Genomic DNA, 21043 nt, shown 5'->3' with positions numbered 1-21043 from the left:
TTGGTACATATAAGTTACAAAATAAATGACAAAAATACAAATACAAATAAACAGGTAGAACAAAAGATATATAACAAGAGTTATTACTTACGTCTATAAGGAAAGTACAAATGATAGAGAGAGAGAAAGGTTTAAATACATAAACTGCTATCCGAGTTCCCATTACGGAGTCTGGCGGATCGTCTGAGTGGTGGGGGAGTGGGGGGTAGGAGGGGAGGGGGAGGGGGAGATGGGACCTCAATGTAGCGATGTCTCAGGTTAGCGCTACTGTACAGTTTAATGCTGGACGTCATGTCCGACTGGATATTTATAGTGGGGGCAGAGTCCCTGATGTGGAGTGCCTCCGCGCATTCCATCATGGCGGCCATGGAAGTACTACCGAGTACAAAGAGCATTTTTTCCGACAGCGAAGAAGATGAAGAACCTAGACTCCAGGGCACCCTCCACCGCAGTAAGCGCCCACGAGGAGCTGCCTCTGACGCAAGGTCTCAAACATACTGGGATCTACCACAAAGTATGGAAGAAGAGTCCTCCCCACCTATGGAACACCATCCACAGCCGGACGGCCCAATAGCCGACCAGCCCCCTACCCTCCCCTCAGCTACGGACGCTACCAACAACGTCGACGGAGAGGGGAGAGGACCGGCACGTCATTCGTACGCGACCGTCACCGCTTCCTCTGGACAGGGAGAATGGCGAGTTGTCAACAACCGTCGTCAACGTCCTCAGAAGCCCCGCCTCGACCCGGGCCCCACCAAATATCCGGTCCTCATCAAGCCTACTGAGGACCCTTCCCAATTCCTCAAGTTGGGATCCTGGCGACAGGCACAGCTTGTAAAGGATGCAGTAGGACCTGTTGATGGCATCCGCCGAACACCATCCGGAGAATGGCTTATCAGCTGTACATCGGAGAAGCAGCAGGGCCAGCTCCTACGAACGGCGACCCTGAAATCAGTCCGGCAGCCACCCATGAAGATCATGACCAGAATACCCAGAACCATCGTAGTGGGAGTTGTGAAAGGTGTCCCCATCGACGACGATGCAGAGAAGCTTCTTAAGGCAGACTTGGAGGCCCAGGAACTACCCGTAGATTCAGTCCAGCGTCTCACTACAAGAGATGGCGTTGCAACCGGGTCAGTGAGAGTAGCCTTCCAAACGAACATCCTCCCCTCCACAGTGAAACTTGGGTACACCCTTCACCAGGTGGTTCCCTATGTCGCCCCCGTACGTAGATGCACCAGGTGCCAGCTACTGGGGCATACCAGGAAGGAGTGTCGACGCAAGGCTCCCCGGTGTGCTCGATGTGGTAAGGGTCACGCCACGCAAGACTGTAAGGAAAGTCAACTATTCTGCGTCAACTGCTGTGGCAAACACTCTGCAGCGTACCCCAACTGTCCGGAAGTAGCCATCCGGAAAATAGCGCATGAAGTGAAAAACCAGCGCTACACCCCCTTCGCAGAGGCTTTGGTCATCGCCAGGGAACGTTGGGAATCCCGTTTAAAGGATGAATGGGCGAAAGAGAGAGACTTCGCTGCTCCCCCCAAGAATTCAAAACCCCCGAAAAAGGAGGCAAATCTAAGGCTTCCCACCCCAACCACCGTCTCCTTGGACGTTTCATCTCCCACCGAAGTCGGCAAGACCACCGAGGAAAGAAAGAAACTCAGACCCAGGAAGAGGAAATCCAAGGCTTCCAAAACTAAAAACAAAGAGGCAGAACCATCCACAATGCCTACCCACCCCAGGGAAGAGGATGAGGGCATCCCCCTAGATGATGGGGACAGCACCACTAGGCATACAAAAAGCAGCGAGACCACACACGAGCACACCTCGTCACCCTCCCCACCCCCACCCAACGACACACCCGCAGCCAGCACCATGAATTACCTCGTGGCCACCATTGAGTCCCTACAACGGGACCTGGCACGGTCCAACCCACAGGCAGCCAAGCTATTAGATGGGATCTTCGTGATCCTAAAATCCATCTCAGAGATCACAAATAATGGAGGTAATTAAAATTATGCAATGGAACTGCAGGGCGATTAACACCGCCCGAGACCTCCTAGTGCAGCACCTTGCAGGAAGCTCCTATCAGGTACTTGCACTACAATCCCTCCACACCTCTCCCCACCAGTTGCCAACCCTGCCAGGGTATCACTACCCTCCCTTCTTCGCAACCGACGACTCCGGCAAGGTTCGAACCGCCACGTACGTCTCCATAGGACTGGCCGCCCGTGCTGGGTCACTTCCAGGCTCCCCCCTAGAAGAAGGCTACGGGGTGGTATCCTCCGTTTCTTTACAAGATGGCCGGTCAGTACACATACTCAACTTTTACAACCCAACCACGTCGCTTAAATTCGAGTGGCTGGGAACCCTCCCGGACAATTGGATCGTGGTAGGTGACTTCAACAGAAGGGACGCCCTTTGGGAGGACGGATACCCCCGCTCCTCACCAGAATTATGCTCCCAACTAGACGCGGCTGACATCGTCCTTCTTAACGATGGGAGACACACTAGGCTACCTGACTGCCCAGAACATGGTACCTCAGCCTTAGATCTCTCTTTCGCATCCCCAAACATTGCGGGGATTACGGAATGGGCGGTCCAGGACGACCCTTTGTCCTCCGACCACCTCCCCATCACCGTCACCTTACACCTCACCCCCACTACCCACCCCCCGCCATCTCAAGCAACTTTCAACCTGGGAAAAGCGGACTGGACGACCTTTCAAGCCCACCTAGCCGACGCCCACCTCAAACTCGAGCTCACCCGCCCGATAGAGGAATTAAACACCCTCTTCACGGACATTGTGCTCGAGGCGGCCCGGCTAGCCATCCCAGTGACTGGCGGTAAGCACGGAAGACGCGGCCATCCATGGTGGACGGAGAACTGCAAGGAGGCTGTTGAAAAGAAAAAACTGGCCTATCAGCGGTACAGGAGGGAGGGCTCGGAGTCCGCCCATATCGCAATGAAACAGACCAAAGCTCTGTGCAAGAAGACCATTGCTCAAGCAAAACTGGACTACTGGAAAAACGTCAAGAAGGACAAGCTGGACCTCACCGAAGCATGGAAGAGGTTCAAGGAAATTAAGAGTCACTACAGCCCCCCCGATGATGACCTCAAGGCTCCCGATGGGAGGGTGTTGCGCACAGCCGAGGATAAGGCAGAGGGGCTCCTCCACCACTTTGCCAGCGCGAGCTCCTCAGCTAGCCTCCCCGCTGAGAAGCGCAACTTCCGGGCAGCCCATGATGACCTTGTGGACCTCTCCCCCCCCAAGGGAGAGCACACGGACCTCTCGCTCTTCGAGCTGAAGTGGGCTCTCAGGGCCATTAAGGCCACCAAGAAATCCCCAGGTGCAGACAAAATTGTGTACCCACTTCTGCGACACCTCCCTCCCGCCCTCCAGCAATCCTTGTTGGCGATCTACAACAAATGCTGGAGAGAAGGCTTGGTACCACTGGCATGGAAACATGCAATTGTGGTCCCCATTCCCAAGGCGGGAAAACAGAGGAACCTGGTGGAAAACCACCGGCCCGTGGCCCTCACCTCCCACGTCGGAAAGGTCTACGAACGTATCATCCTGAACCGCCTAAGCCACCATGTGGACTCAAACAAGTGCCTCCCGAAGCTTCAAGCAGGGTTCAGGAGGGGTAGAAGCGTAACGGATCACGTCGTGAAGCTCGCCGAACACATCCGGAGAGCCCGAAGGCAGAGAAGAATTCTTCACACTTGTTTCCTGAACATCTCCAAGGCTTTTGACACCGTTTGGCACACAAAGCTCCTATTGAAGCTGAAGTCCATAGGGGTCTCCCCGGCAATCTTCAACTTCGTGAAGTCGTTTCTCGCCGGCAGAACAATTGCGGTTCGGTGGAAAGGGATCATCAGTTCGCAAGCCAAAATCGACATGGGGGTCCCCCAGGGCTCCGTCGTCGCCCCCCTACTCTTCACCCTGCTACTAGCGGGGGTGGGAGAGGGGGTGAGACATGACACCATAGTCACTGCCTACGCGGACGACATAGCCCTCTGGAGGAAGTCCAGGTACCGACGGCCAAAGAAGAACTCTGCAAACCATCGGGCGGAGGTAAGGGTATTTCAAGAGCAAGTAGACGTGGTCGTAAACCATCTCATGGACCTTGGATTCACCCTCTCCGGGACCAAAACTGTATACATGCCGGTGCACAGCAAGGGTTATAACGCAGGTCAGTATCCGGACTGGAATCAAATCACGGTCTGCGGTACTGCTGTGAAACCCGCTGCCTCCGTCCGCTACCTGGGGGTCACCTTCCAGCGGGACGGCCTTTGGAACGAGCACCTGAGACTAGCCTGTCTCAGTGCCAGACGGGCGCTCAATCTCGTCAGAGTCATCCGTCGGGAGAAATGGGGCCAACGCAGGGAAACTCTGATTCCCATCATTCAGAGCCTCGTGCGTTCCCGCCTTCTCTTCGGCGCCCCCGCTCTCCACGACCTCCCTCCGACGGCCGTGCAAAGAATGGCTCGGGTAGAGTGCCAAGCGCTCCGCCTAGGGCTAGGTCTAGCAAAGTCGGTTCCCCAGGCCCAAATCTACAATGAAGCCGGCCTACTACCACTCAGGCATTGCCTAAAGAAGGGTGCCTGTACATACCTATTCAGCTCTGCAAGGGTACCTAACTCCACAGATGAAGAGATGGATGAGAGCTGGAACTCAGCCTCCACCCCCGTTCCCGTTCACGGCCTTCCCTTTACAGTAAGGGACATCTGCAAGAAGGCCAAAATCCAACCTGGCCAACGCCGGAGGATTGCCCAGTGCCAGGTGGACCCCTTCCCTCCGTGGGCCCTCACCCCTCCTGAGGTGGAGCTTAACCTTCCCGGGCTTAGCCGTCGAGACGACCCACACACGCTTGCAGCGCGAGCAAGGGAGCAGATTGCGCTCAAATACCGTGACGACCTGCTGATATATACAGACGGATCAGTGTTCGAAGATGGACGCTCAGGAGCAGGCATCTACCTGTACAACACAAAGGAAGCTCACCCAGTGAAACTACCCCCCACCTCCATCCTCACGGCTGAGCTCGTCGCCATCAGAGAGGCAGTGCAAATTGTACTCGCCCTTCCCCACCCACCACCGCAGGTAACGGTGCTATCAGACTCGAAATCTAGTCTAATAGCTATCCAGAACGGCAGCTGTGCGTCACGTCCCGCCATCCTTAACGACGTCCTGTGCCTTCTAACGGAGGCCGGCAGGGCAGGAGTCCACTTCCGATTCCAATGGGTCCCCTCGCACGTGGGCCTCCTTGGCAACGAGATGGCAGACAAAACTGCCAAAACAGGTGCCACATTGCCTAACAGCAAAGTCACCTCAATCCAACCCTCTGCACATGACTTCTTTTGCAAAATTGACCGCGCTGCCTGGGACATCTGGAAATTGGAGTACCACTCTACTGCTGTTGAACGTGGATGGCTCCTTAAGACCTGCCTTGGACCGACCCCCCCTACCTTCTCCTCTCTACCCCCGTACATTGCGGCAACAGTCAGCAGGATACGGGTGAATCACTGGCGGACCAAATATACCACTTCCCGCTGCACCTGTGGCGCGGAAGTATCTTTCAAGCACTGCCTCTTCTTGTGCCCCGAATTGGAAGCCCACTTCTGGCCCCTAAGGTCAAACTTCAATGACCCTGCCACAGCCCTCGAACGCCTCATTGCGGACTCCTCCTCCAAAGTCGACCTCCTCGTCCTTGCAGCCAACCTCGTCTGCTCCTCCCCAGTCGGGGGACTGCTGTAAACACCCCGACCACCCCCACATGCACCCGCATGCCCACAAGCGAAAATCAAAACTCTTACCCAATTACACAACTTCTCAAATCACCCCAACACTTCCCTAACATCTCCAAATACACTATTTGAAGCCACCCAGAAACTACAAGCCAGTCCCTAAATCGGCTAGCTCCGCTGGGACTAAAATCACAAAACTTGAAACTTGAACTATCATTTGTACTTTCCTTATAGACGTAAGTAATAACTCTTGTTATATATCTTTTGTTCTACCTGTTTATTTGTATTTGTATTTTTGTAATTTATTTTGTAACTTATATGTACCAACATTTGTATTCATTTTTGCAGAAATTATGTCAATCCTGATGATGTCTCTTTGAAGACGAAAGCTCGAGAATATTAAATGGAAAACTTTGGAGAACTTGTATCAGCTCACCCTACAACTGGAAAAAAGTTGATAAGACAAATAGAAAACATTAAGAAAAAGTTTAACAATTGTCAGAATGCTGTCGTATTTAATTCTACATGCATCAAAGAAAACCTGCTTCCTTACTTCACGAATATATATATATATATATCATTGACACCATCGACCTGGTGGACGGGTTGGAGTAAAATGCCAGTCTCTTCATGGATGGCACAGAGATCTTCCGTACCATCGAGACCCATTAAATCGGCTTGAGGAGTGGAGTAAGAAGTGAATGTCGCAGCTCAACATTGACAAATGCAAAACCATGCGCTTTGGACGAGAGAACCCCGCCACAGACTACAAACCGAGCGACTCAATCTTGGCCATATCCACGGTGGAGAAGTACTCAGGGGCTTAAGTGTCATCGGACCTAAAATCATCGGTACATTCTGCCAAAGTGACAGCCAAAGCAAACAGCGGACTTTGTAATCAGAAAGAACTTCACGTACACCGACAGGGAGATGATACCTTTCCTCTGCATGACATTAGCCAGGCCTATGGAGCCCAGTACTATTCTTGACACCTGGCCAGAAACATGAAACTTATTGAGCGGGTTCAAGGCAGTAATACCAAGATGGTGCCAGAATTGAGGAATCTGCCGTACGAACAGAGATCCGAAACACTGAACTTGCAAACTCTTGTGGACCGACGAATGAGGGTAAATATGATAAACATACATAAAAAGATTCATGACCTCGAGGATGTTCCCTCCAATTATTTCTATTGTTAGCATTAATAAATTTAGGGATCACAGCCTGAAACTGGTCTCACCAGAATGTTGGAGGACCTTTATTAAAAGGAACTAGTTTGCCACGCGGGTCATCGACTCTTGTAATACTTTTCCAGAGTACGTAGTAACGACACCTACGATTGCTGCAATTTGTAGGTTGTTTGACTACATTAGTTTGGAGGCGTTGAGATGAAAGCGTCGCTTGGGTTCTTCTCTTTATTGGTAAGTCTTGACAACAGAGTAGTCAAGCCTAGTCTGGTTCTTGCCAATTAGGGCGCGATGAAGAGAATGAGTGTCGGTTGCCAACACGATTATAATTCTATAAATATATTCCATATGACTACATTTATATACATTATAGAACTGTGAGCACCCAGTATAACATATAGATACATATATACAGAAAGAAACGTTATCCTATTGACGTAATGAATGATTTGTCGAAAAGCTATGGTTTGGTAATATTCCTGGTTGTCATCGCAAGGTGTCGCTTGTACAGAAGAGCCGTGAGGCCACCCTTTCTGACCGAGGATCAGACCACACAATAGGTAGTCCGTTGAAAGTTTGTTTATACCACCAGATCTGACGTCGTGTAGCTAATACATGTGCGTGTGCACGCTATTATAGAATGAATAATTGACACTCTACAGGTATTTCTTGCAACAAATTAAACCATGGTCTTATAAACATATGTGTGTATATGTGGTATTTTGTCAAAAATACTCTGCACCTCTATCCATGGGGATGATATCACACAGAAAAAAAAAGAGATGTAGAGGAGGTAAATGAAGCATTTAAGTAGGGCAGCAGACCGGAGGTAGACTACAGTAGTCTTTAGTCATGGAGGAATACTGAATGACTTGGATATCACAAACATTCAACACCCCATATGGGGCACATGGATGTGAATTGTGTTAACACTCTACTGGAGTTGGATTTTATCACAATATGGTGTTATTCTATCAATAAATACGTTTAAGTAAATAAGGGTCAGCATATAGGCATTAATTTTTTTGGAGTCTGTTCAGCGTAGAAGGACCACAGATAAGTTAACTTACATATGTTTATGTGTTTGTTGCACAGAATGTTACTGCAGCATGTGTTCTGTTCTGTGAAACTGCATTTTTATGTATTAATCCATTATCTTTAAATGGTTATGCCTCGTCACAGATTTAAGCTATATATAAACTGAACGCTCCCGGGCAGATTTTTTTTTCAAGATTATTTTGCCCAAGCTTGGGATTCCCTACCTGAAAGTATTGCAGAATTTCCAGTTCAGCACTTTTTTTTTATCAACGTAATATACAGATAACCTAAAGCAATGGAATTTTTTGTACCCTAACCTCAAACACAGTTTATGTTTTATAATTATTGTTAATTGTATAAACATACGTTTATTTGCTGTCATTTTCTAATGTGCAGTCTCAGCCTCTCATTTCTGATTTCCAACTCAAATTCAACCAGTCACATTCACATTTTTGTCTTGGCCTATTTCTAGTATGTGTGGCAGATATATTGTATGCTACTGTATTGGGTCACCTCTCGTCTTTTCTCCACCCCAGCCTCACACTGGATCAGCGCGGAGTCCCCAACGGGTAAAGGCTCAAGTTGTTCGGGAATTCCGGTGAGCGAGAGAGGCAGCATACTGAACTTGTGGAGGCTGACCTCGAGTGAATTATAACACCAGGATGGAGTTCAACAGGACCAACAAGAAAGTAAGTAATTGTTTATAAGCTTCGTTTTTTTTCGTAAATCCATGTAGGGATAGCTGGTAGAAGGTTGGTGCATGTAAAAGCATGTGTGACCTAAGAAATTTCTTTTCGGCCTGAATCAAGTGTGCATGATGCTTTATACCAAGAAATAAGAACGGTTTTAGTGATCCTCAACATATATAATTTGTTTTGAACCGACAGGAGACGACCCATACGAATAGTATGGTCATTGACTTCGAGCGTGATATAATTTTAGGGTCATAATGTAGAGGGTATTTACTTCAATACTGTTGCTGCGAAACTCAAAATTAGAAGTTATTACCACTTAGAGAAATTAGAGTTAGTATAGTAATTTACATGTTTACATTTTATACGAAATACTTAATATAGTTAAACAACAGTTAATCATGGATGTTGCAACACAGCATGGATTTTCTCTTTTCATCAGCGGAAACTGTAATTGCAAATTGTACTTGTGCTAGACATATAGAACTCCACAATATAGTACAGTTTTAGAAAGAATATAAGTAAAATATTTGTGAACATATGTATGAGCAAAGAAGTAAATGTGTTTAAAAAAATGTTTGAAAAACTTTTTCTGCTCGACTGCACTCAGGGTGTCCCATGTACTTGCAAAGTGAACATGAAAATGCCAGTTTTCTCTAAAAAAAAAATAATTTCTGACAAATTGGAATGAAAAAAAATAAATTAAGTATTATGGTAAGTGAATAATATGCACAATATTTAGTAATTTAAAAGGCAACTGTGAACATTTTTTTGGTTGGTAACCCTGCTTACAATGACTTTGTAAACATATTGAGGAACAAGAAGGTGCTTCCCTGCGCATGAATCAGCATTTCCTTTCTTCTGTAGTCCGCCATTTCCCAACCTCCTGCGTCTCTCATCATTTCTTTTAAACATGGGCAAAGGATCAGGAAATGTAAGTACAGATATTTAGGATCGTGACAGACTCACTGTTGTAATATGAAGTGGGTGGGTGTACATTGTGTCTGCAAAATGGAAAAGTAATTATGCTATTAATTACCATATTATGAACAGTAGAAGTAGATAAGATGGATAAACAGATGTATAACTACAAAAACTACAGTAGGGACTAACTATGTATGCCCACGTACCAGAAATGTTTATATGATTGCATTTGTTCATGAGGCTCATCGGATGAGATAGTCTTGAAGTGGTTAGTAGGAAAATTTACATGGACGAATTTCTGGAAGAGGCCCTAATGAGCCTGTGACTCCAATGCTGCAGCCTCAGTACATTCACTATGGCTGCGTGTGGTGGTTATATTGGCTCGATAGTTATATCTTTGCTCTTGGTTTTTCCAATACTTGTCTAGTCTGGATTCAAAAAGTAATTGAGCCAACACTTACAATTGATTCTGGCAGATCATTCCATGTGTCAACCACTCGTTGGGAAAAAGAGTATTTCCTGGTATTTAGCTGAGCTCTTGTTTTAAATATTTTTTTGGAATTCCCTCTAGTGATGGTGTCTTCCCTCATCTTGAACAATCCCTCGGTGCATTCACTGTCATATTTCCCACTCAGTATCTTGTATGTTTCAATGAGGTCACCTCGGGATCTTCTATATGCCAGTGTAGGTGACTCTAATGTTCTCAGTCTTTCTTCATATGACATCCCTTTTACAAATGGTTTTAGGACAGTATTCAGTAAAACAACCATATCTTGATTAGAATGTGTGGTTTGGAAATAACTGATGATATGTAGTTCTACAATAAGAAATTACAATTGTTATACATAGGGACTGATATTGACACACAATTGAAGAAAGAATTGTGAGCTCTTAACACAATTGTACAATTTTAAAGGTGAAACATTATTGAGAGATACAGTAATGCCTAATGGGGCCACTAGGGGTTTGTAGAATATAGCAATGCCTATGGACAGTCTTCTCCCTAAACCAGTTACCAGTATAAGTTAATCGTGTTGAAATTTGTTTTTACCTACATTTTTAGATGTAAGATCTATTAAACCTAAGACATGGTGTAATGTACATTATAATTCAGATGTCTAATAAGATAAAATGGTATCACAAAATTGGACAGCCAAAATAAGCAGCCACTAATTTCTTGTGTATATATATACAGTATATATATATATATATATATGTATATATATATATATATATATATATGTATATATATATATATATATATAATTGAATCTTAAATGTGCTTGAATACTTCAAATCCTCTGAGGTATAGATATTGTGGATAGTGAATAATATTCTGAAGCACCTGAACACATCATTTGAAAATATTTGGTATACCTATTAGACACCTGTTGAGTTACCTTCATGTATCTTACAGGGTTGAGATATTTATTGTGGATCATCTTTCAACTTGGCCTTTTATTTAAAGGTATATATTGCTTTAGTGAGAACTACACTTGACTATATTATCACAACATAGTTCCCATTAATAAGAAAATATAGTACCTCAAACTACATAAAATTAATATTTTAGAATAATAACAGGATTCACCTAAACCACCCCATTAAAATACAGAAACCAAATTCTTCTCACATGGAAATGGTCCACAATTTTATGCAAGAACTGTCTACTTGCCCAACTGAATGAACACAACAAAAGAGATGGCACCAGTAGCAGACTATTGGAATATCTACAACACCCTATCACTGCATCATGCAACACATCCATACAAAATAGATTCAATTCACAAAACAAACTCCTCACTATAGACCATATCCCCTAATTTATAACACCCCTTTAGAGATTAGCTACACAGAAAAAAATCCTCCCAAGAGAAACAAAATCCACATTAGCACAAAAGTATTCTGGTCATGATCCACTTAAACAAATCCAACTTAGCATAGGCCTGCCCATAGAAAGAAACTATCCCAGATGCAACACTCACACAGAAGACATTGAACACATCCTATGCTCCCCCACCCTAGCCATACCTAGACTACGACAAATTTTTTTTTCTGTGAATGACTCATAGGCCAATTCAGTGGCTGTTGCTGGTTACCTGGGAGCTGTGGATCTCATGTGCGAGAGATCTGAGGCTTTAGAAAAACTGATCCTGTACCCCACACACTGCTGCAGTTGTTAAAACTATTCTATTTAAGAAAGCTAACTTCCTTACATTGTCTTGATCAGGTCATAAGCATGTTCTCGGAATTACTTTGGGTTGCATTTTCCTCCCTCATTAGAAATACCCCTTTTGTAAAGTGTTCATCATATTTATGAGTGATGAGTTTGTATACTTCAATCTGGTCACTTCCTAGATCTTTTGTAGACAAGGATAGGTCTTACCTGGAGGAGTCCCAAAGGTATTCCAAAATGCCAACTTGCCAACCAGGTAACAAGGGAGAATAGATAGGAAGAAGACACAGGTTAGGGTTAGAAAGTGAGTTAGAGATCAAGTAAGAAGAGCTTCAATCTTTTGACATAGGGAAGATTCTTCAACAGTGGTATTGGTTTGGTAACTCATCATTAAACATTTTGTAATACCTTGACATCCTTTACCATAAATTCTATTTTTGCCAGACTTGGTACCTCCTTTGATTGTTTAGATATGTGTGGTGAAGATGGGAGGTTGTTGTGGATGCTCAAGTAGTATACTGCTGAAGTGTTGTGTTCACTTGGTTGTGCTTGTGTGATGTAATGAGATGGATGAAAACAGTCAAGCCCCATATATATCTTATGCCTCTCCTTACATTGTTGTCATTTACATTTTGAAATAGCATTATTGCATTGAACAATATGGCAGTCTTACTTTACTCCTAGTCCCCTCATGACAGACTAGCCCACCTGCCAATGCAAAACCTTATTTACAATGCCATTTGTTACTAGAATGCATGACTTGACACAGCTCTATCATAACAACCACCTGCTCTCTCATCACCCCTCTCCAAGAACAGTTATACTACATCAAATTTTGGGTGATAAAACACCAACATCACAGTTATCCCTCTGCAACTTCCTACAAAAAAACAGGATTCCCAGCAAACTATAGATACCCTACAAAATAAAACTGACGTAGGACACTCCCACAACCAAAGAAAACTGTTCCAATGTAGGTTCACCCTTGACTAACTAAACCAATACATAAAGTGTAAGATAATGTGCAGCAGCAGCACAATTTTGTCTTCAAGGATAGAAGTTTTGTGAAACCATTTGCTAGAAAGAAAAAAAAAAAAAAAAAAAATCTATGGATTTAAACAACACTTTGATATGGATAAGGAAACGGTATCATGATTGTGATCATGATAGTCCTTTTAGCTCCTTCAGTACCATGGTGCCTTCTATAGATTTGCTGTAGCATAAGTAGAGTGGTTATATTTATCTAAGGGGCAGAACATCGTTGATTTATCAGAGCTTTGTTATGCCTGGTGTCTACAGCAAATCTCAATAGAGTTCTCAGATGTTTGTATGAAAAATCTTAACTGCATCATGGCATTGAAGGCATTAAGCTACAGATTATATTGTTGATTCTGACAAGATGTGTTTTCCTTAAAGGTGGGGGGGCTCCAATTTTTTATGTAAACTTGGCATATAAAATAATGAGAAATGATTAATGTAATTTTTAAATATGGAAATTAAAGGGTACTATCCAATTTTGTATTTGTTTCAGTGAAATTATGGGGCTGAGAGATTATATTTTTGTGTCCATCAATGGCATTGTGGTTAGAAAGCACAAATGCTTTTATTATTAGTTGTGCTTTTGTACCAGTTTATGTTTGTGGTGGTGGGGTAGGATAAATTTGTGGATTTTTACAATTTAAATAAAATGATAAAAGGATGATTTTTTTTTTTTTTGTAAACTAAAGGTATAGTTTAGAAAAGATCTTTCAAAAGTTGTACAGGACAAGCACAATGAAAAGCAACTTTTAAACTAGAAATAAAACAGGATAATTTATATATATATATATATATATATATATATATATATATATATATATATATATATATATATATATATATATATATAATATTGAATAGCATGGGTAATTTTGAAAGGTGGGGTATGAGTGTGACAAAAACTAATGGGGTTGGAATTTTCAGAAGAGAGGGATGTGAGGCGTTTTGTTAACAAGGTGGAAGTAAAAGGTTGGTTGGGTATGGCTTAACAGATTAAACTTTTGACTGTGGGAGGTTTTCCTTTGCTGGTTAAGATTTCCTGGCAAGAGCCAGAATAAAATGTATGAAGTTACTTTCCACAGTAAAAGGGATAATCAATATAGTTTTTGGCCCTTTGACTCCAGAAAGTATCCTTCAGCCAAATAAAATTGCTTTGCAGGAGCTAGAATAAAATCTAAGTTGGTTTCTGCAGTGAAAGGGCTAAGTAGTGCATGTGTAAATTTCAAAGATGGCCTGACTAAGGCTTACTGAAAGTTTATTTTGTTGCGATAATTCTTGATAATGTTTTAGAAATGAGCTGCATGTCGATTATTATTTTTGTCATTTGTAAGTGTAAAATATTCTCATATCATGATGTATTGTATTTATTGGCTACATATTCCAGTTGTTAACACATACCCATTAGTAAATTTTGAAAGTTGAAAATCTTCCTGAAGGAATTTCAAGTTTGATCCATGTGCTATATATCCAGTTAATATAAACACATCATGAAATGCTGATTATAGTTGATTTCATCTTTATATTTATTAGATTTGAAATGTTTGTCAAAGGGACAATGCTTGGAAAATTCTAAATTTATCTAAAAAAGAAATTTTCAAGAATTTTCAGTATTTATGATACCGTATTTTCCGGCTTAAAATGCGCATCGGGTTATAATGCGCACCCATGCACTACGTTATCTCAGTACACAGATAGCGCGCACCAACGTATAACGCGCATGCCCGATCGCATTTGTCTATAACGCAGTTTTACCTCGGTATTTATATCATGTGAACGAGGTTACATGGAGAAGTATTTTTCATTGGCTAGAGCCACCGCTGGGAAATCTGTTGATATGTCACTAAATTAAGTGTCAGTTTAGGCATCAATCAGGACACAACTAAGAAAAAGTCGGAACTACATGTACCGGTATATGACTCATGTTGTGCATTGGTCCCTTATTACTTTGTAGCTTAAATAGTTTGTAGGAAATATGATCTAAAAAAAAGTTTATTGAAAGTAAAATGTACAGAAAAATTTCGGGATTTTTACAGAAAATGTTCATGTTATATCTTGAGGAAATAATTCGTCTTTACCATTTTTTATTTAATACTGAAACAAACTACAGACTGTTTCGTTTTAGCTTTGAACCTGCAATGACAGTGGTGAAATAGGACAGTCTCTCATCGAGGTGACAGTTAGTTAATATAACTCCCGAAAGAGGGTGTTGTAGTCAGGTGTTTGACACGAGTTTATGAACGGCCGCAACGGAATTCGTACCATACCTAAAGTGAAGCAACAAAGCCAACATAAAAATTCAAACTAGGATGCTGTGAACATGGGCAAATATCATGAATATTGATCATGTTTCATGGTGTTTAGGCCTATTTAAACATGAAAAATAAGATTCGATAGTACCTACCTATACCAAATCTATATACGGTAGCCCATGCTGGTGTATTCTTTCATGTCACCATGGCTGTTCTTCTTGTTCTCACGGAACGTCACGGAGAAGTGTGTCCCCCGACTTTGTGACGGCCAACATCGTCACGTTGTTGTGAAAAAAAATTACACACACAGCCGCAGAATTTTTATCGTAGGCCGTAGATAATGCGCACCACCGGATAACGCGCACCCCCCATTTTTAGGCCCTTCCAATGGAAAAAAGTCGCGCACTATACGCCGGAAAATACGGTAGTTAAATTTAAAATGTGAAAAAGCTGAGAAAGTTTTTACTTATACTTTTCAGTGAAAAGTTAACCATAATTAACAGTGATTGTTATTGAAATTTTGTGTAGTTCCTGTACAAAAAGTTTATTTAAATCTACTGCCCTTATTTCAGGAGTGGGTGAGATGTTGCAAATGAACAAACATTGACATTGTTTGCTACTGTGGTGAAGATACAACATGGATGACGATTTGGTTTGTTCAAAATAACATTTAAATGAGAAAGTGGAGAATACTGTTTTTATTTCTACAATTTAAGACTTATAGGCAATGATCAGCGGATGCTAGCATTAGTGGGATCCGCTTAAATTAGCATATGCTAGTTCTATTTTTCAGATTTTAAGAAGAAAAAAAGAACCCATTGATTATAAAGTTCACATGTAGATTCATCGTGAAAGAAGACTTCCTGATTGAATGAACCAATTTTTTTTTTCCTCTTTTTCTTTTTCTTTTTGTAAATAAATGGGTGGGTACAGGTTTGAGTAGGTAGTGAACAGCTGTTGTTATACAAGACTTGGCAAATGTAAGCCAAAGGCTGAATGTGTCATCATTTTTCTCCTAGTCTGCTTTATTTTGAATTTGATATCACTGGTGTCAGTAAGCGACCATTAATGTTATGAATGTGCAGTAGTAGTCCTCAGAGAAAGGGTGCTTTGTTTTGCAGGATTGATGTATTGGGGAATGCATCTGAAGAATTTTGTTTGTGTGTATGTGAAAAAGTGAGCACAAATGGTTTCATTTTATAGCTGGATGCATACTTTTGTAAGGAAACTCCAGTTACAGTGTAGTTCTGGATATCAGGGTTGTTAGTTAATTTTTGGTGTATGTTTGTAGACATGATCTCGGCCTGCAGCGAGACCTCAGAAATATTGTAAGCAATACTTTATTTTACTGTACTGATTTTCAACCATTTTGTCATGTTACACACTTGAAATAATAGCCATACTCAAGCTAGCCAGTAGCTGTGATGTTCTTTTCTTATAGGAACCTTTGTCACCATCCCCTGTGGACATTAGTGATGAAGAGCTTGTTACTATCAGTGTGCGGGACCTCAACCGCCAGCTCAAATTACGAGGACTCACTCGTGAGGACATTGTGAAGATGAAACAAAGGAGAAGAACATTGAAAAATAGGGGCTATGCTGCTAGGTAAGATGTTTTGTATGTCACTGTATTTGCAAAGCATAGATGAAGTGTAATCTAATTTAAATCAAATCAAAGCTCCTGGTTCAGGTTTGGTTCCAGGAAAAATAAAATAAATAATAAATTAGCTGCTGCCTTGAGTTTCACTGACTGGAATCAATCAATAAATCTCTTGCCGCTGCACTCTCTTGTAGAAGACTTGTGGCCTCCAGGAAGAGGTATTGTGTTGTCCGGGGCAGTGGACAGGGTGCAGGAATGGCCCATCATCCGGGAGGTGCTAAGATGGGAGGGAGGGTGGAGGGGTGTGGAGTGTATTCAGGGATGGAATGGGTGGGAATGATTTTATGCCTTTAACTTTTTTGGCTACCTCCCTTGTAAGGGGGAAGAAGCCTTGGTATATGTATGTATGTATGTATGGTATTGTTAGTGTGGGGCATAGTGGTATAATGTGTTCTGTGTCTTCTGTGTGGTGGTTACATTTGGAGCTGTTTGAATCAGGTCAGTTCTCTTCTTTGTTGGTAATGTCTTGATGCCAGTTGGTGTCCTATACACAGTTGTGCTAGCCTGGTGTGGGAGGGTTTTCTCTGGTTCTTTAGTTACGAGTATCTGGATGTGAATATATTTCTGTGTGGATTGTCCTTATAATTGGTTTTTAATGATTCGGTTTTATGTTGCATACTTCCCTTGTCAGAGAGAGCTAGGATGGTGTCTCCCTACAGATAAGTTTTTGAAGCAGGGAATTTGATCAAGTGTGGTATGGTCTAAAATCTATGGATCTTTAAAATGAAGTAATTTATTTTTCAGTTGCCGCATTAAACGCATTGAACAGAAAGATGAACTGGAAACAGAGAAGTCAGGTGAACAGATTGAAATAGAAAGAGTAGCAAAAGAAAATATCCATATGAGAACAGAAATTGATCGTCTGTATCAAAATTATGAAGCACTGAAGAAGTTTGCTAATCAGAAAAACATCCCACTTCCTCCAGAATTAGAAGTTTTATGATTTAAAGACCAGCTTTGATGTGGTTATTAAGAGGCTAAATTCTACTTTTTTTCAGGTTTGAAAATTTTAATTCATATGATGTTGGGGCCTTCAATTGAACAAGTTTGTGATACATGAAGTTTTTAATTTGTAAAGCTTATTTATTTATATAATATTATTATCATTTATTTATTATTATTATTTTTTTTTTAAGATTGATACTTAGTTTTGTAGTGATAGGAAGAGGTATTGTGTTGTCCGGGGCAGTGGACAGGGTGCGGGAATGGCCCGTCATCCGGGAGGTGCTAAGATGGGAGGGAGGGTGGAGGGGTGTGGAGTGTATTCAGGGATGGAATGGGTGGGAATGATTTTATGCCTTTAACTTTTTTGGCTACCTCCCTTGTAAAGGGGAAGAAGCCTTGGTATATGTATGTATGTATGTATGTATGGTATTGTTAGTGTGGGGCATAGTGGTATAATGTGTTCTGTGTCTTCTGTGTGGTGGTTACATTTGGAGCTGTTTGAATCAGGTCAGTTCTCTTCTTTGTTGGTAATGTCTTGATGCCAGTTGGTGTCCTATACACAGTTGTTCTAGTATGGTGCTAGCCTGGTGTGGGAGGGTTTTCTCTGTGGTTCTTTAGTTACGAGTATCTGGATGTGAATGTGTTTCTGTGTGGATTGTCCTTATAATTGGTTTTTAATGATTCAGTTTTATGTTGCATACTTCCCTTGTCAGAGAGAGCTAGGATGGTGTCTCCCTACAGAGAAGTTTTTGAAGCAGGGAATTTGATCAAGTATGGAATGGTCTAAACTCGATGGATCTTTCAAATGAAGTAATTTATTTTTCAGTTGCCGCATTAAACGCATTGAACAGAAAGATGAACTGGAAACAGAAAAGTCAGCTGAACAGATTGAAATAGAAAGAGTAGCAAAAGAAAATATCCATATGAGAACAGAAATTGATCGTCTGTATCAAAATTATGAAGCACTGAAGAAGTTTGCAAATCAGAAAAACATCCCACTTCCTCCAGAATTAGAAGTTTTATGATTTAAAGACCAGCTTTGATGTGGTTATTAAGAGGCTAAATTCTACTTTTTTCAGGTTTGAAAATTTTAATTCATAAGATGTTGGGGCCTTCAATTGAACAAGTTTGTGATACATGAAGTTTTTAATTTGTAAAGCTTATTTATTTATATAATATTATTATCATTTATTTATTATTATTCTTTTTTTTAAGATTGATACTTAGTTTTGTAGTGATTTCCAGTACTTCTTTTACTGCCTAGATTTTGCTGTGTTCATTATATTAATTTGTAAATTTACAAAAGACATGTTGCAGTGAATATTAATGGCTAATAGGCAAAAATGTTCAGAACTTAAGTCATATTTGTTGTGTAATGCTGGTTTAATCTTATACCAGTGATCTCTGCAGAAAGGGGCCATGGAAATAAGGAAATACTAAACGTTCCATAATTTTGATTTATAGTTTTTTATGAACAATATGAGTTCTTAACTTCATCAATTTAGCCAACTTTATAGATTTTGGTATTGTTTAGTGTCAGACAATTTTATGCAGCCGAATGGGAGACTAATGTGACCCTCATTAGTTAAGACTCCATTCAGGCAAAGTTGCTACAGAATAGAATCATCTGGCAGTTGCCAAAAGAAAATATATAAAGTATGCCTGTGTTGAAATAAGTTTATTGATTTAATATTAGAATTTAAAGTGGTTACTTTTAGATAGAAAGCATGCTTGGAAATACCAGGTTTTGCTGATTATTATTATTATTTACTTATTATTTGCTGATGGTTATTATTTACTTATTATTTGCTGATGGTTATTATTTACTTATTATTTGTATTATTATAATTATTATTATTATTTTTTTTTTTACATGGATCTCATGCATGGTATACCTTTTGTCTTTAATGCAAAACTATGTAAGCTGTAAACTTCAGTAGTTTAAGTTCAAATGTGCATTTTTCTAGTTGACTAGTTCAAAGAAATTAATATATCTGAAATAGATGTTAAGGTGTTTGCTAGTTAATGAGTATTATTTTATAATAATTGTTGAAGTGTTAAAAAAATCAATATATGAATGCAATGTTTCCTTTATTCCTAATATGTCTGTATGTTTACTTTGGGGATAGAATTAGTGTGGAGGTTTGAAGTTTTGTGGGTCAAGGAGAGGAGCAGGAGCCAAGATAAGAGGGAAGAAAGGGGTGGATGGGAGTGGAGATGTGGGGATGGAATGGGTGGGAGTGGCCGTTATGCCTTTGTTTTTTGGCTACTTCCCTTGCAAGGAGGAAAAAGCATTTGGTATATATCATATATATATATATATATATGGTATATGCAAAGAAATCACAAAACACATGTGATAAACTATTTTTGCAGCAACCCCCTTTTTTTTTTTTCCTGGTGGTTTCTGCAAAAATATATGGTACTTTTGTTTAAGTGCAATTAGCCTCTATGAAAACTCCAAAATTTTCATGTAATGCAATCTTAAGTTGCTATGCAGTCCAAAGTCTTTTGTTTGGTGTTTACAAATATGTTCTTGAGTGACTGGACTTTGGCTACGTGTGTGTGTGTGTGTGTGTACCGTGTGTGGCAGGGTGGGATGAGAGAGAAGATTTCAGTGTGACAGTTCAAGCCTTACCAACTCATCTGAAGTACAAGAACCACTCCAGTTCACCAAAGGCCTCACTCACAATCCCATTCTTCACTTCCCAACACCTACAATCTTTCCACCATAAGAAAAGAGTGCAGTAACCACCTATACAATGCCCACCCCCTCCAATCCACTACAACCCTCTCCCACAAACCCATTCACCCTTTCCTCTCATCTCTCCCAAAATAGCCCCTCCACTCCTTGAAAAGGACTAATTTCTCATGAGAATACAATCAGTCAATCTGTCCATTACCCCAAGTCTCTCTTGTAGAAGACCCATGGCGTACAAGAAAAGGCAACCGCCTCCATTTGGGACCACAAGTCACTTTGTGAAGAGATATTGTGTTGGCAGTGAGGAGCATAATAGTATGTGGCGTTCTGTGTCTTCTGTGTGGTGGTTACATCTGGGGTAGTTTGAGTCTGTAGCCAGGCCTATTCTGTGTTGGTATTGTCTTAATGATGGTGTCCAGAGCACAATTGTGCTAGAGTGATTCTTGTTTGGTGTGGGAGGGTTTTTTCCTGTGGAACATATATCTAGGGATTGTTGTTGTAGTACTGTATTGAGTTTAGTGGTCCTCCTTGAAGGGATTGATTAGTTATCTGGCTGTGAATGTTTTTGTGTGGTTTGGGTGGTAGGTTGTTGTAGATGTTTGAGTAATATGCTGTTGGTGTAGTTTTATGTTTCTGTTCTGTTGGTTGCACTTATAAAATGTGTGAAGGGTGTGTGTCATTCAAGA

The 21043-nt window shown here is 41.6% G+C and overlaps 1 protein-coding gene across 7 annotated transcripts; it reads left to right on the top strand.

Moving 5' to 3' along the window:
- Window positions 1-9444: 9444 nt before the first annotated feature.
- maf-S (MAF bZIP transcription factor K) lies at window positions 9445-19734 on the top strand. Of its 7 annotated transcripts, none has more exons than XM_076179541.1 (5): window positions 9446-9599; window positions 15625-15704; window positions 16494-16657; window positions 17456-17709; window positions 18483-18616. In XM_076179541.1, exons 2-4 carry the CDS (start codon window positions 15690-15692, stop codon window positions 17652-17654), a joined length of 378 nt encoding a protein of 125 aa, XP_076035656.1. In that variant the 5' UTR covers window positions 9446-9599; window positions 15625-15689; the 3' UTR covers window positions 17655-17709; window positions 18483-18616. The 7 variants fall into 7 exon arrangements, with proteins under 7 accessions (XP_076035658.1, XP_076035656.1, XP_076035655.1 ...); XM_076179542.1 differs by lacking the exon at window positions 9446-9599 and adding an exon at window positions 13754-13772; XM_076179543.1 differs by lacking the exon at window positions 17456-17709 and having other exon boundaries at window positions 9445-9599; window positions 18483-19734.
- Window positions 19735-21043: the final 1309 nt, after the last annotated feature.

This window comes from Oratosquilla oratoria, chromosome 43 (assembly GCF_046742065.1).
Source record: "Oratosquilla oratoria isolate Oo_2021 chromosome 43, ASM4674206v1, whole genome shotgun sequence".
In the NCBI taxonomy this organism is placed as follows: Eukaryota; Metazoa; Arthropoda; class Malacostraca; order Stomatopoda; family Squillidae; genus Oratosquilla; species Oratosquilla oratoria.
This window is presented reverse-complemented; position numbering and strand designations above follow the sequence as displayed.

Coding starts and splice junctions, on each gene's coding strand:
- maf-S (XM_076179540.1), top strand. CDS start 9,579: ATGGGCAAAGGATCAGGAAAT. Junction 9,600..16,493: donor TGGGCAAAGGATCAGGAAAT/GTAAGTACAGAT, acceptor CTTTTCTTATAG/GAACCTTTGTCACCATCCCC. Junction 16,658..18,482: donor AATAGGGGCTATGCTGCTAG/GTAAGATGTTTT, acceptor TTTATTTTTCAG/TTGCCGCATTAAACGCATTG.